The 15,609-nt window shown below is 34.1% G+C and overlaps 2 protein-coding genes across 2 annotated transcripts in view; both read right to left on the reverse strand.

Annotated features, from left to right (window-relative positions):
- The window catches only part of LOC107661613 (dymeclin-like), a gene marked incomplete at its 3' end in the record, with an annotated part of 31,062 nt that extends 25,979 nt beyond the window's left edge, over positions 1-5,083 (reverse strand). The window contains exons 1-4 of the mRNA XM_016451277.1: positions 4,866-5,083; positions 3,072-3,267; positions 589-641; positions 188-281 (exon numbers count right to left, since the gene is read on the reverse strand). Coding sequence (XP_016306763.1) covers positions 188-281; positions 589-641; positions 3,072-3,211 — 287 coding nt within the window. The remainder of the gene's footprint in view (positions 1-187; positions 282-588; positions 642-3,071; positions 3,268-4,865) is intronic.
- A 2,588-nt stretch (positions 5,084-7,671) lies between these two features.
- LOC107661614 (phospholipid-transporting ATPase IC-like) overlaps positions 7,672-15,609 on the reverse strand; it is a 42,117-nt gene continuing 34,179 nt past the window's right edge. The window contains exons 20-27 of the mRNA XM_016451279.1: positions 15,426-15,521; positions 12,748-13,050; positions 11,637-11,860; positions 10,637-10,720; positions 10,314-10,559; positions 10,063-10,201; positions 8,261-8,391; positions 7,672-8,182 (exon numbers count right to left, since the gene is read on the reverse strand). Coding sequence (XP_016306765.1) covers positions 7,952-8,182; positions 8,261-8,391; positions 10,063-10,201; positions 10,314-10,559; positions 10,637-10,720; positions 11,637-11,860; positions 12,748-13,050; positions 15,426-15,521 — 1,454 coding nt within the window. The 3' untranslated portion in view covers positions 7,672-7,951. The remainder of the gene's footprint in view (positions 8,183-8,260; positions 8,392-10,062; positions 10,202-10,313; positions 10,560-10,636; positions 10,721-11,636; positions 11,861-12,747; positions 13,051-15,425; positions 15,522-15,609) is intronic.

Here is a 15,609-nt window from a genome sequence, read left to right on the forward strand (position 1 = left end):
GCATTAAATATCGCATGCGATTTATCGTGCAGCCCTAATTACAAACTTGTATGCAATTATTAGTGAATAAGAATCAGTGTTGAGTACTGCAGTTTTCATGCAAGAGATTTTGGATACTGTGTGTCTTCATATTATTCAGCTTTTATGAACATTTAAAAATACATTATTGAAGACGTATCTCACTTACTCTTGGCATTCTGTGGAAATCTTCAGTTCTTTGGTTCTGCTGAGAAAAACTCTCACCAACGCACCGAAGTTCCCGGACCTGGGGTTGTTCTGAACTAGAAGGGACACAGACAGATGATCAAACACAACATCGCTTCCCATCTTTAGGGTGTTCATGATAAGAGCTACTTAACCAGATCAACAGAATGATTAAAAAATGGCTCGAACAATAAATTACATACAGTACAGTATAAAAGCAGAGTGGGCTTGGGATCGGTAATCATTTGAATCATGTGGCTTCATGCGCACAGAGTCTGAAATTACAGACCTTTATTTCACAAGACAGTGGGTTTGAAATCAGCGTGCGTCTCTTTGTACAGACGGCTGTAATGAAACGGCAGTAAATTATACAAACACACATACTCAGAGTCTTGGCCAGCGGGACGACAGCCTCCTCCAGGAGCTTAGCATCAGCACTGCAAACACACAGACAAAGAGATAATCATCAGATGAGAGGACTATCAAAGTGAATTTCACATGGTCAAGAGATGTGAGTGTGAAAGACGGCCTCACTTACTGCATTTACAAAACAGTGGCAACAGCGATATGATAAAGGAAAGCAATGCTCAATAGATAATTAATAATAGATAAACCTAAACATTAAGTAAATCAGGTCATTATTCTAACTCTAGGTTGCATGTAGGGCTGCACGATTAATCGAATGCGATTGTCATGCGCATTTTGATAGTAATGCCGGTTATGTGATCGGAGTTTCAGCACGAGAGCGCCCTCTGGCCTTTGGATGGAGATTTACTGCTGATCACAGAACCGTGCTTCACTGAAAGATACGCATGACAATCGCAGCTTCTGTCGAATCGTGATCTCGATTCCATTTCGATTTATCGTGCAGCCCTAGTTGCATGCATGCAAAATGTAGGGCACAGATAAATTATTCAAAGAAGTTACTCACTGCAATGAACTGAATAACAATTCAACAGGTTCTGTCTGATATGTCTGTATGATTTTTACTAGATACAGCTGAGAAGGTCAAGACATCGGAAATCACCATTTTACCATTTCACATTTCACGCACAGACCTAGTTTTTATGCTGTTAAATTTGTTAAATCATTGACAACAGCGTTACACATCTAATAGTTCTTAACAACGAAAACATGGGAATTATGTGAAATGACATGAAACACATACCTTCAATCATATTTGAGCAAACACTGAATAATTCAGATCAACACATTGAATCAACATGAACATTTCTATAAAAGCAAGAGATGCTGAAATAGTGTTTGTGATGTGAGATGCTCTGTCGCCCTCTGGTGTCCATCCCTCATATAACCTCCACACTGAGAGAGCAGATGAACCTGAGCGCACCCTAGACTTTCTCCAGATTTTTTAAGCAGTTAAAAAAATCCCCTCATTGTTTTCTCAAGCCACATTCATTGTTGTTTTTATGGAACCCGTTCAATTTCACTACACAAATAATAATAATAATAACTACTTGTTACCATTTTATTATTATTAATAATATTAATTATTAATAAGGACATATATATATTTATATATTAGTATAGCAATTATACTATTGTACTGTAAATTTATTTTACAGAACAACAGTCAAATTTCAATACTAATATTTATGTCTGCCTTCATTTCTTTGCTTTCAAACGGTACCCTTAAGGGCTTTTCACACAAAGTGAAAATTCGGCACAATGACGCTTTTGAATTGAAACAATAGATCCCTATGGGGCTATTCACACCAGGCACGATCATTCATGGTGCGAAAAAGCGAGGATTTTCTTTTTCGTCCTGCGTGTCGATTTTTTCCCCGTCGCTCCACGATGAAACGGGCCGTCCAATCAGATTTGAGCTTAGATCATGTGCCCAGAGCAGCTGCTGTTGCACAAAAAGGCAAGAGTGGTGGCGCTGTTTCGAAAACCAGTGTAAACAAACATTTTTCGTTATAAAATTACCATGAGCTGCAAACAAAACACATACAGAAAATATATCGTCATAATCATATGTCTATTTGCTTTCATATTTCATGTGTAAATGAAAAATGTAAACGAGGGCGTGGACAAGTCTTAACTTTTATAAAGAATATCTCTTTGGATTTGAGACTTTAGTCTTTGCAACTTTACAGATCTTCTTTATGCACCAAGAGCTTGTAACACTCCAAAGAGAAAGGAAAACTTAAAATCGCATCATATGACCCCTTTAATAATCACATACATTTTCAAATGTGGCTTGATGCTAATTGTACTTATATTTATATTTTAAGATGTTTTCTTGTAAGCATTATAGATAGTTTGTGTTTCTGGCGTAGAACCAAACTTTATTTAGCTATATTTAATGCTGTATATTGAGCAGTGGACGATGTTAAATCCATATATGAGATACATATCCGAGTAAAAATGCATTGCTGGTCGGCACCACCTAGCGTGCAGGCATGAATTAGCAGAAGGCGATCAATCGTTTCGTGCTCGGTGTGAAAGCAACGTTCGTCGGCGAATGGCCTCGCTTTTTCGCATCACACTCAGTGTGAAACTGCCTTTAGAATTTTTATTTTGGCAGAAAACTGCAGGGAGATATTTTTATTGATAAATTATAAATTTGGGAATATTTTTGGCACATTGCATTTTCAAATGCAAGATCCAAACAAACAGCGCTCTTTCGATCGTGTGGATCAGCATTTAATGCTCATCATTTGTGAATCCTCACATACCCCCACTTCTGCCCTCACATCTAAGCAACTCATCAGATCTTCACAAATCACACAAATGTCCTATTTCTGAGGCAGAACAGCACATTTTCACTGAAAGGTGCCAAGTTTGCATCCGAATGAATGTGAGTGTGTGGGACATCAGCGATGGGGATCGGAGAAGCGCCTCACCTGCAGGTGGGGCTGGTAAAGGTGAATGAGATCAGCTGGTTCCAGAAGGGCTCATTCTCTGATATGGCGTCTGGACCAATCAGAGTGCGGATGCTCTGGCTCTCTGACAGGTCGCTCACCTGACTGGTGTTTGCACCCATCGCCCCCGGAAACCACCAGAGACTTCCTCAGAGCCTCATCATCAGCCGAGCAAAACCTGGAGGATCATGGGAGAAATACGTTTTCATTAGTTTGACTAATGAGGCCTGTTTTTCAGTCACCTAAGGAAGAATATTTTAGATTCTAAATTAACATTTAAATTTACACCTGATTACACTATACGCTTTAGCAAGAGTCAACACACATGAAACGGGTTTGATGGGTAGACACAGAGCCCTAGACACACACACACACACACACACCTCTTTGTTAAGCACACACCCTTTACACACACATTGTTGACGTGCCATTTTATCACATTCCCTGATGAGGATTGTGAAATTGTGTCTCAGAAGCTGCCATAAAGCAGGCTTTGGTTAAACATCCTGGTTCATATGAAGTCTGTTCTGATCACAGAAGATGATGTGAACTCTCTTGACTTACATCTTCAGGTGAAAGCAGTTTTGTTACTCGCACACCTAAAGAAAGCCACTGATGTAGATCCATTCCATAATAATCATTTTCCAACCAATCAAACGACATTTACATTATGAAATCAAAGAAGCAAATTTCACAACAAGTCGTCAATATCATATGTGTAAGCCACTAATCTGACAGATAACATTTAAAAATTATATTTTGCATAACGAAAATGTATTCAGGACATCGCTTTCCTTGACAATTAAGCACATTTTCACGCCAATTCTTTTAATATAATGCACCCAGATCCGAGTTACTTCTTTCTGTAAAGTAAATTTCATTACTGTAATATTAGTGTTTTTATTTGTTATTAAAATGAGTATAAAAGCAGCATAATACATGTTTTTTTATATATATAATAAAGAATTTCTACAATTTCAGTGAGAATTCTTTCTGTTTTAATATTAAATGACTGATATAAAAAGTACATATATTTATATGTATGTTTTTTTTTTCATTTAACAGTAACAAGAGTCCATTTTTACACATTAAACATAGTAAAATATGACCTATAGGTCAATAAAAATTGTTTAAGTTCTTGAAAGATTTTGTGGGATTCCCTCAAAGATGCACAAAATCTTGCCATTTCATTCAATGTTACTGTAAACACAAAGCCTGAAATCAATAATTAATGCAATGCAATCCAGCACTGCTATCAACATTACAGGTGACAAAAGACTACAGGTAGATAGGTACCTAATGAATGGCCTACAGAAAACAAGGCAACTAGTTCAACGCCTGCAGGACTCTGGGAGTTTAGATAAGTAGACAGTAAATACAAACACTCCACTGTATAGATAATATACACACACTAATTATGAATTTACACAGTTAGTAAAGACTGATTTATAATATGCACATCGAAATTCATTTAGCTTGTTCATTTACTTTGACAGATTGGGCTTTCCTCAGCTAACTGCCTTCCAGAAACTGTCAAATTACTCACTTCACAGCTTTTATACCCACCGCGAACAAAATAACTACAATATGGTTAAATATTAACTCTATATGACTATTTTTCGGCACGCAACTGCCAGCGTAGAAGTTAATAAGTATCCAGGTAGTTATACACCTAGCAACAATTAGCCTGCAGACTAGAGTGAATGGAGAACTCCATTGTAAACCCGTTAGCTTATATGCTAACATGCTAGCAAGCTAACGGCCAGCAAAACTTACCTGATGAATGTCAGATTAGACAACGCCTCACAAAAGCTACTCGCGGTTCTCTAGACAGGTGCCTATGTGTTCTCAGACGAATGAAAGTAAACGAGTTGTAATTAGTGATGTTAAATGTCCAGTAGAGCGTTTTTGACAGTGGAAATTGAGGCTGTATTGACTCTATTAGCTCTGCGTCTCCACGTCGCCACTGACGCTCGTGACGTCTCACCTCGCCGAGCACGTGCACAATAACGCTCCAATCAGACCGAGGCGGAGAATCTGCCTTATGAATATTAATTAGAATTCTAAACGAATTAGCCTAATATATAATTAATATAAATTCTCAGAACTTTTGTTAATGAACCAGATATGCTACAAACCGAGTTTGTTACTTACTTTCGTAGTGTATACTTTTTTTGTAACATTAAATATAAAGTATATAAATAAAATTCGTATTTTAAATTGTAATAACATTACTGTTTTTTCTGTATTCATAAAATATGAAGCAAAAATGAGGCATTGCAGCCTTGGTGAGCAATGCGATGTGCAAAAACAAATATAGTGCAAAAACACAAAATAAATGTTAACTATATAGAGAAACTGTTATTCTGCTATTATGATTTATAGTTTTGTATACAGTATTAATAATGTGTAATATTAAGATATAAGATATACATATTACTACAATGACACAAAGCCAAATGCTTTTACTGTATTTTTGATTAAATATATGCAGCCTTGGTGAGAAAAATAGATTTTTTTTTTTCAAAAACAAATATAATACAAAAATGTACATAAAATAAAAATGTTAAATATAGAGAAAAATGATTCTCATGATCTATAGTTTTATATACAGTAATAAATGTGTAAGATAAATATTATTTTCTTACAATAAATAATGACAGTCAAATGTTTTATACCTTAAAAAGAAAAATATATTTTAAATTGTAATAATATTTCACAATATTACTGTTTTACTGTATTTTTTAACAAATAAATGTGTGCAATATTTTTTTTCCAAACATAAATATAATCCAAAAATATACATAAAATAAAAATGTTAATTATATAGAAAAATTCTATTCTTATGATTTAGTTTTATATACCGTAACAATAAACAATGCAAAATTAAGTTTTGTTTTTTTACCATTAACAATGACACAAAGCCAAACATTCTACATCTTACTCTTTATTTATAGACATTTGTGCAAAGTATATTACAGTACATTACATACAGACAATCCACAGAGCTGTGTACAATAAATCTGTCAGACTGATATGGCTGGATAAAGCCTGTTCCGTTCATTCAACATACACATTTAGAACAACCAGCCTAATAAATAGTGTTTTCTCATAAATGATATCATAACATGGTAGATTATTTAAAATCTTGTAACAGTTCTCATGTAACTAGGGTTAAAATGAGAAAGATGCGTCCACCTCCCAAGTCCCTGTACCAAAGTGCAAAGTCAATTCCATGACAGAAGAAAACAAATCGTCATTAAGGCTTCATTCTTCCGCAGACAGATATTTCTGTCAGCAACTGATGGCAAGACGACCCATTTAACATGAGCTCACAGAACAACAATGAAATATTAAATCAGAGAAAACACCACAGCGAGTGCATTAAAATCATCTATGACCCTCTAGGCAGGTTTTACGGTTGTTCCGCTGACAGTGGAGGTCTGGAGGAACAGATGAGCTCAGAAGTATCTATGTAAACATGAGTTCTCAGCACTCTAAATTCATTCATTCTGTCACGGTTCATAAGGAACAACATCGAGAACGAGACACCGACACCCTGAAAAGATTCAACCGTGAGGAAATTTCCTCGTGAGGTTTGTGGGATTCAGCCCTTTGCTTGCACATTTTGCAAAAAGGATAACAAATATTTTGGAAATCATTACTCTTATTTCTTAACGAGTTCACATTTAAACATAAACGTCTTCAAATGTAGTAACTACACTGCACTACTCTGCAAAAAAATCAGTTTCTTAATCAGCATTTTTGCCTTGTTTTTCAATAAAATATATATAAACATTTCATTTTTAAACCTTTTTAAACAAAATATGTTTAAAACATTCTGTAAAATTGATATTATGCAATTTTGTTTTTCAAATTAATTAATTTTGCTTGAGGATCAAACAAGATGACTTTACTTGAGAAGCAAAATTGTGTAATTTTACAGTTTTTTCTGCTTTGAAGCATTATTTATTTATTTATAATAAATGTATTTTGTTTAAGGATCAAACCAGATGAATTTCCACGAGAAGCAAAATTGCATAACATAAATTTTACAGATTGTTTTAAAATTAAGTGTAATTTTTCATTGGTAGATTTTATTTATGTTATGCAATTTTGCTTCTCGTGGAAATTCATCTGGTTTGATCCTTAAACAAAATACATTTATTATAAATTTCTGCTTTGAAGCATTATTTGTTTATTTATAATAAATGTATTTTGTTTAAGGATCAAACCAGATGAATTTCCACGAGAAGCAAAATTGCATAACATCAATTTTACAGATTGTTTTAAAATTTAGTGTAATTTTTCATTGGCAGATTTTTCTGGTTTTAAGCATTATTTATTTAATTAGCTTAAAGCAAGAAAAAGTGGTCACGGTGGCGAGAAAAATAAATGCAACTCAAAATATATTCTCTGTTTATATAGTGTTATCTTAAACTAAATATGTATTGCTTTAAGAACGTTTTAATATTTTTAATGAAAAACAAGTCAAAAACCCATCTGCAGTGTATAAAACAAGATTTAAATGGGCGGTGAGATTAGAAACACACATTCACACACTCTCTCTTTCGATTTGTGCAAAAAAAAAAAAAAAATGGACAAAATTGTGATTGAAGTAAAAAAAAAAAAAAAACACGAAATAAAAACCTGAGATAAACAATTTGTTGTACGCAGTGCGCAACGTTAAAACCAGTCCTGGTCAGCGGTGAGTGTTTACTTGTACTTTCCCTTTAAAGCCCTTTGTCCCCATTTCCCATTGGCTCTTTCATTAGTCCCTCCCCTTTAATGACACTTGGCCTCTTCCTATTGGCCCGTGGGCAGCTCAGATATGACAGGGTAGTGAGTGTCTGGGGCTGGTTTCAGATGTTCTCGGCCTGAGGAACCTCTCGTATGCTCTCTCTGAGCTCGGGCCGGACACGCGGTCGCTGGCGTATGCTGCGTCCCGACGCGATGAGGTCGGCGTAGCCGCGCGAGTGCGAGAAGGCGTAAGCGGAGCGACGGGAGCGTCCGCCACGCTGGAACGTTGGCTTCCTCTTCTTCTTCTCCTCTTCTTCATCCTCCAGCTCGTACTTCTTCCTGTTCCTCTGGACCTGCAGGAAGAAGAACGTGAGGCTGTAGCGTCTCTGCATGTGTTGCATTGAACACTCTGTGTGACTGAAGGCTCTCACCTTGTCTCCGACCGAGGGACAGATGGTCTGATAGAGGAACTGGATGCAGATGACGGGAAGGAGACAGATCCCCACCGTCAGGATGATGGTCAGCCACAGGTACGGCTGTCTCAGAGCGTTAGACGCCGCGCCTACGGGTCAAAACAACAACCATCACACACCAACTCACGGTACGGGCTCTGTTTGAGATTAAACCGTGAAAAGAACTGTGCAGTACATGTCAGCTTACAGCCAAAATGTGAGATTTTAGTATTATTTATATACTATTATAGTATTTATTAATACTTTAAATTAGGTTTATTTTTTTTATCATTTCTGTTTTCATTTAAATATTAGCACTTCTGTCATTTTTAGTAGTTTTTGTTTTAAATATTACTGTTAGCATTTATTTTTGTATTTTCAGGTTTTCATTTTAATTTTAGTTTCATTTTTAGCCATTTTATTTTGTGCATTTGTCATTTGTAATTTTTTTATTTATACAATTAGGATTTATTTTACATTTCTTCAGGTTTACTTTGTAATTTTAGTTTAATTTTTAGTAATTTTGTTATGCACCTTTTTAAATATGACTTTTTAATACTTTTAAATATCACTAGCATTTTTTTAATATATTTTCAGGTTTTCATTTTCATTTTTGTCTAATTTTTAGAATTTGTATCATGTCCTTTTGACATTTTTATTAGTGTTTTTTTTGTTTGTTTTTTAATATTACTAGGTTAATTTATTTTTAATTTCAGCTTTAGTTTAGTTTTTTATTTATGTATTTATTTTTTTATAGTTATTCATGTTAGTGCTTCAGCTTAGACTTAGTTGCCAAATTAACATTTCTAATTTTCATTTAGTTTAAGTTTTCCATCTAATATTTAGATATTATTTCAGCTTTATTAAAATTAAAAAAAAAGTAATTTTAATAGCTTTAGTTAGTAAAAGAAGATTTAGTTTAGTAAAAGAAGCTTAGATTTCTTTTAAATATAGATAAAAAACATTAAAAATTTTAATTTAAATAGTTGTGCAAAATTGTTAAATTAGTTTGAGTGCAATTTAAATTAATATAACAGTAAAATAAATAAAATAATATATGATCATAAATCAGCCTTTTTGACCATCATTTTATGGCAAAAGGACCTGTGATTATTTAATTCTGTAGCTTTTGAATTACATTTCTAAAAAGAACCAAAAAAAACATACATATCATGCAATATTTATTTAATATTTAGTTAAGGATTATAGTTAAGAACCTTCAAAATTATATCAAATGCATATTCAAAAAAAATAATAATTTAACAAACTTTTGAATGCAACAAATATTTTTACGTTATTTATGCATTTTTGATCAATTTGTTTCGACTGTAATTTACATTAATAAATTAAAATATATAACAAAAATAATTATTAATTTTCTTCAATTCTGTGAAAAGCCTGCCTTCTCTTTATTTGAAGTCAATAGGACAAAGGGATTATTTAATTCTGCAGCTTTTGAATTATATTCCTATGAAAACATGTATATCATGTGATATATAAAAAGCCTACTAAATCACTAAAACTACATCACAATAATCATGCAATTTGCACATACTGTGATACTTTTTTCTCATTCATATCACCAATCCTCATCGCTGTCATTTTGACATACCATCACGTGTCCAGGAAATCCTCCTCATATAAAGCTAAAGATCTGGATTTTAGCGCAAAAGGTTGCATGGGCTGCTTTTATTTTTCATTTTGAAGCATTTTGGAATTACGAGAGTTATGAAAACTATCAATAGATATGCAATAAAAGTTAGTAGAACTTTATCACCCGCCTGTGAAAGTGAAGGTGGTTGGGAAAATGACGTGGATTCCTGCGCTGTGGATGTCAAACATGACGCCGAAGTAAATGGCTATACTGCCGAGGACCGCGAAAAAGTTCACGAACGTCCAGTAGGAGGTGTTTAACGAGATCTGGAGCGACAAGAAACAAGATCACATTAGATCAATGACAAGAGCCTCCTCTTTTGAGTACTGAATCGGTCACAGTCTAGAATGAAGTGAGATGCTGTCACATGATCGGCACCTGCAGGTTGACGGTGATGATGAGCGATGAAGCTGCGACCACAGCGAAGGACTGGTAATCAGACGGAGCCTCGCCGTCCTGTCCCATGGTCTGCAGGAACGCGCCGTATGGGATGAAGAAGATCATGAGGGACGTGAAGATGCCGTGGAACAAGCTGATGAAGAAGTTCTTGTAGTTGAACAGCGATCCTTGCTGCCCCGGGAGATACAGCTTCGGGAAGCGCAAACTCAGTTTGTCGTTCACATCCTACAGAGGCAGTTAAAGTTGTGATTTGATGGTGACTTTACAGTTTGCACAGATTACAGCTGGTAATGAAGCGATACCTGATCCAGAAGGCCGACGAGGAGAACAGGCAGACTGCTGTAGCAGACGTTGTAGAGCGTGATGAACCAGTCTTCATATGCCGTCTACAAAACACACAACATTCACTTCTTTAAAAACAAGAGTCACAGTAAATGCATGTGCTGTGAGTTTAATGTGCGCTTGGGAACACAAAGCATATCCAGATATGCTATATTGTCACATTTTGCATAACTTTTTTTTGGACAGATGATTACAGCATTTCACTATATTTATAATGAGAAGCATTTGTACACCTGTTGTCACAGAAACCTGTTTTTTCCCCCCAAAAAAATAAAAGCTTGATTGTTAAACTCTTGCAAGTGAAGACAGATATTGTAATTTTACTTCTGCTGTGAAAAACATTTATATACTTATTATGAATTAATATTCATTTTTTTATTTTACTGTAGGGTTGTATTACAATAGTAACACATTTCTGTCTTATGAATGAATAATAATAATAATAATAATAATAGTTATATTATTATTATTATTATTATTATTAAGAAATATATTAAATAAAAATATTTGTAATACTACTACTACTAATAATAATAACAATAATCATCATTATTATTATTATTATTATTATAAATATATTAATTGCTCTGTTATTATTTCTAAGAGATAAATATATTACTATTATAATATACTGTAAATGCACTGAAAATAATAATAATAATAATAATAATTATTATTATTATTATTGTTGTTGTTGTTGTTATTATTAAGCTATGAGGCTTGAATCTCAGGCAAGAGTTCCAGTTGATAGGAAAATACTTTGTGGTTAAAAGTAAATTAACTTGTTGCTGTTCAAATCTTGCACCCTTAATGTAGAGGCAACTTTTTCTCATAGTATCGAGAATGGTACTGAATATCAATATTTGTCATGGTATTGTATCAAAGTTAGAAATTCCAACATTGTGACAAGATCTGTAAATCAGCTCCTAATGAATATCTCAATGTAAATCTCTCTCTAACCTGTGAGGAAAATCCGTTGAAGAAGGAGAACCAGAAGTGCACCAGGGTGAAGGCGAAGTTCTTGTAGAAGAAGTAGCGCAGGAATTTGCACATGCGGATGTAGGACCAGCGTCCGTGGACCAGCAGGAGGCGCTCAAGGTAACGGAACTGAGCGAAGGCGTAATCGCTGGACATCACAGCCTGCATCCCCTCCTGACCGCTGATGCCCACACCGATGTCCGCAGCTGCACAGGAGCATGGGAACCAGAAGTTAGCTGTGCAACTGCACTTTCAAACTCTTGAGAAAACACTTCAAATCAATTCATACTTGGAATAAAAGTTCTCTGGTCATTGTCTGGATCTAAAATAAAAATAGAACTATATCCATTTTAAATTAAATTAAAATATGTAAACTAGATTTTCATTCAGCATAACTAGACTAACATTTCTAATTTTTATTTAGCTTTACTTCAAGTACTAAAATAACCAAAACTGAAATAAGACATAAAAAAAAGCTAGAAACACAACAAAAACTACTAAAAATCAAATAAAACACAGTATACACATACATACACATATTACCATGTATTATAAAAAAAATAAAAATCACAACTTGCCAAAACAATCACAATTTGTGTTTAGTTTAATTTGAAGTACTAAAATAACTAAAACTGAAATAAATAATAAAAAACAGACATAAAATAAAACATAAAAATGACAAAAACACACAACTAAATTACTAAAACTTTATCTAAAATTATAATCATAACAGAAAACCAAAATAAAATAAAAACCTAGACAAAAGAACTTAAAAGTTGCCTCTAAACCTTCACTTCTGAACTAAACACTTCTAAACTAAAATCTTATTTTAGCTAGTTGCCTAAACAACGTATTTGATTTTGGTTTAGTTTAACCTGAAGTACTAAAATAACTTTTTTAGTACTAAAATTTATAATTTATAAATATAAACAAACATAAAAATGACAAAAACACACAACAAAATGACTAAAACTTTAATTAAAAAAATTAACATGATAAAATATAAAATGATAAAAACTCATTCTAAATATTATGAATCATTATGATAGTAAAATAACACAGGATTCAGGAATCAGATAGAGCTCTCACTCACTCTTGATCATGTTGACGTCGTTGGCTCCGTCGCCGATGGACAGGGTCACGGCTTTCTTGCAGCGTTTGACCAGACTGACCACGTTGGCCTTTTGTTTGGGTGTGACGCGGCAGCAGATCACCGCGCTGCATTCACAGGCCATGTCCACGAAGTCCTCCTGTCTCTTCTCCTTCTCCCAGTCGTCCACGGGCTGGCTGCTGTCCGTAGCGCTGCTGGAGTTTGTGTGCCGCTTCCTCAGCTTCTTCAGACGCAAGCGACGGCGCTTCTTCTTCTTCTCGTACAGAATCTCATTCTGCACAGAAACCAGAAAGCAGTTTCAATAATAGATGGAGATCTTTAGTTTTTACTTTCTTACTTCAAGGCTTGAACATCTTTTATTCACCTCCTGTTGTCCTGATGAACTTTATTGATTTCCATTTTAAAGGTAATAATAAAGCCAAAATGTAAATTTATGATCAGTCTTCTGTGAGAATAGAAATTATTAGATAATGCCAATCTATTGTATTTTAACATTTTATTTCCATGCAAATTGTTCATTTCAATGTTTCAGCAACAATAACTGCAGGACATTGTCCATATTTCATTCATTCATTCATTCATTCATTCTTTGTTTGTTTGATTGTTTAATAAAATTTGTTGTCCAGCCAAATTATACCAGGAAAAAGAAACCTTTTTTGGAATTTTTAAAATTTAAATTTGAACATTACACTACCATTCAAGTTTGAGATTTTAAATGTTTTTTGTCTCTTTTGCTCACCAAGGCTGCATTTATTTGATAAAAAATACAGTAAAAATAGTAGTAATGTGAAATATTATTTAACTTTGAAATAACAATTTTCAATGTGAATATATGTTAAAATGTAATTTATTCCTGTGATGCAAAACTGAATTTTCAGCATAATTACTCCAGTCTTCAATGATTGTTTTTTGTTTTTTTGTATATCTTTGATTTTGTTTATTTGATGTTTCTATTTAATATATTTTTATGTATAACATACAGGGGGAAATTTTTTTTTTTTTTTTTTTCAAATTTTAAGAAATATACAAAAGAAACATATCTTGCAGATATCTGGCAGACCAATTGATATAATGCCAATATTTTTGAACAATTTAGCTTGCTGAAATTAAATTATTTTAAGAAATATACAAAAGAAACATATCTTGCAGATATCTGGCAGACCAATTGATATAATGCCAATATTTTTGAACAATTTAGCTTGCTGAAATTAAATTATTTTAATTTCACACAATTTCACACAAACTCAACTTAAAATTTACTTGAAAAGACTTTAACATTACACATTACATTACTGTCAAAAGAAGGGTCTGATAAATGAATCCAGATATAGGGTAACCACGCGTCCTGTTTTTTCCGGGACAGTTCCATATTTCAGCTCTATTTTTAGTGTCCTGACTTATTTTGAAAAAATCCTTGCTTCTTTATTTTTATGTAAAAATAACTATGTACGTGTGTGTGTGTGTGTGTGTGTGTGTGTGTTTATATATATATATACTTGCTGAAATTAAATTATTTTAAGAAATATACAAAAGAAACATATCTTGCAGATATCTGGCAGACCAATTGATATAATGCCAATATTTTTGAACAATTTAGCTTGCTGAAATTAAATTATTTTAATTTCACACAATTTCACACAAACTCAACTTAAAATTTACTTGAAAAGACTTTAACATTACACATTACATTACTGTCAAAAGAAGGGTCTGATAAATGAATCCAGATATAGGGTATCCACGCGTCCTGTTTTTTTCCGGGACAGTTCCGTATTTCAGCTCTATTTTTAGTGTCCTGACTTATTTTGAAAAAATCAAGTTTTGTCCCGTATTTCAACATTTCTTTACGACTGGGTGATCAGAGCGAGTAGTAGAAGTGTTCTGTCACGCGAGAACAGCCTAATCAAAGGTAACTAAGCTCATCGTAGAACAATATTACCATCCAATCACAATTCGTTATCGATTAACTTGCAGTAAGTGAAGGCGGGATAGATGGGGTAGAATGACACAACAGAAACGCCCTCTCAGCCGCGCGCCCATGCGATCCCAGTTCTGCGATCAGTTCTCCTTCACACACACACCTGTCAAAATGTCCATCATGTGGAGCATCTCACGTAAACACAGTCGGTTATGGCTTAAGTGAATGTAAACAGGTGGGTGAAAACCGGATGTGTGTCAGTATATTACATTCATTTGGCCTTAAAGGGACAGTAGCCTAATTAAATACCTGTCTGTCTCATTAATGTTAATCAAACAACAAAAGATGTTAAATAAATGTATACATGTTAAACCTACTGTATTGGAAAAACAAGTTTATTTAATATTTAATTTGTATCTATTGTATTTGTCTTATGGTTTGTAACTTGCTTCTTTATTTTTATGTAAAAATAACTATGTACGTGTGTGTGTGTGTGTGTGTGTGTGAGTGTGAGAGCGTCTGCTAAATGACTAAATAAATAAATCAAATAAAGCAATAAGCCCCAAGAAGCCATGGTTTATAGTGAATTTACAACAGCTAAGGGGCATTGTTAGGCACGACGCGAAGCGGAGTACGTAGTAAGGTTTCACAGAATAAAACAGAGCAAATAAAGTGTAATGATATAGAAACAACAAGAGTCGTTAAAGCAGACGTTCAATCTCAAGCCACTGACTCATTCACAGACGTCCGTCAGCTGACACGTACTTCACGTCCTCTCCGTAGTGGATCTTCATATCGTCGGTCAGCAGCTGGCAGGAGAAGCCGATGTTCTCAGCGGTCTCTGAGTATGAGACAAACCAAAACCCATTAGAAATCAAACCTATCTCGCTTAAAGTGTATGTATGTGTGTATGTATATATATATATATA

Source organism: Sinocyclocheilus anshuiensis, unplaced genomic scaffold, assembly GCF_001515605.1.
Source record: "Sinocyclocheilus anshuiensis isolate Anshui unplaced genomic scaffold, SAMN03320099.WGS_v1.1 scaffold1425, whole genome shotgun sequence".
In the NCBI taxonomy this organism is placed as follows: domain Eukaryota; kingdom Metazoa; phylum Chordata; class Actinopteri; order Cypriniformes; family Cyprinidae; genus Sinocyclocheilus; species Sinocyclocheilus anshuiensis.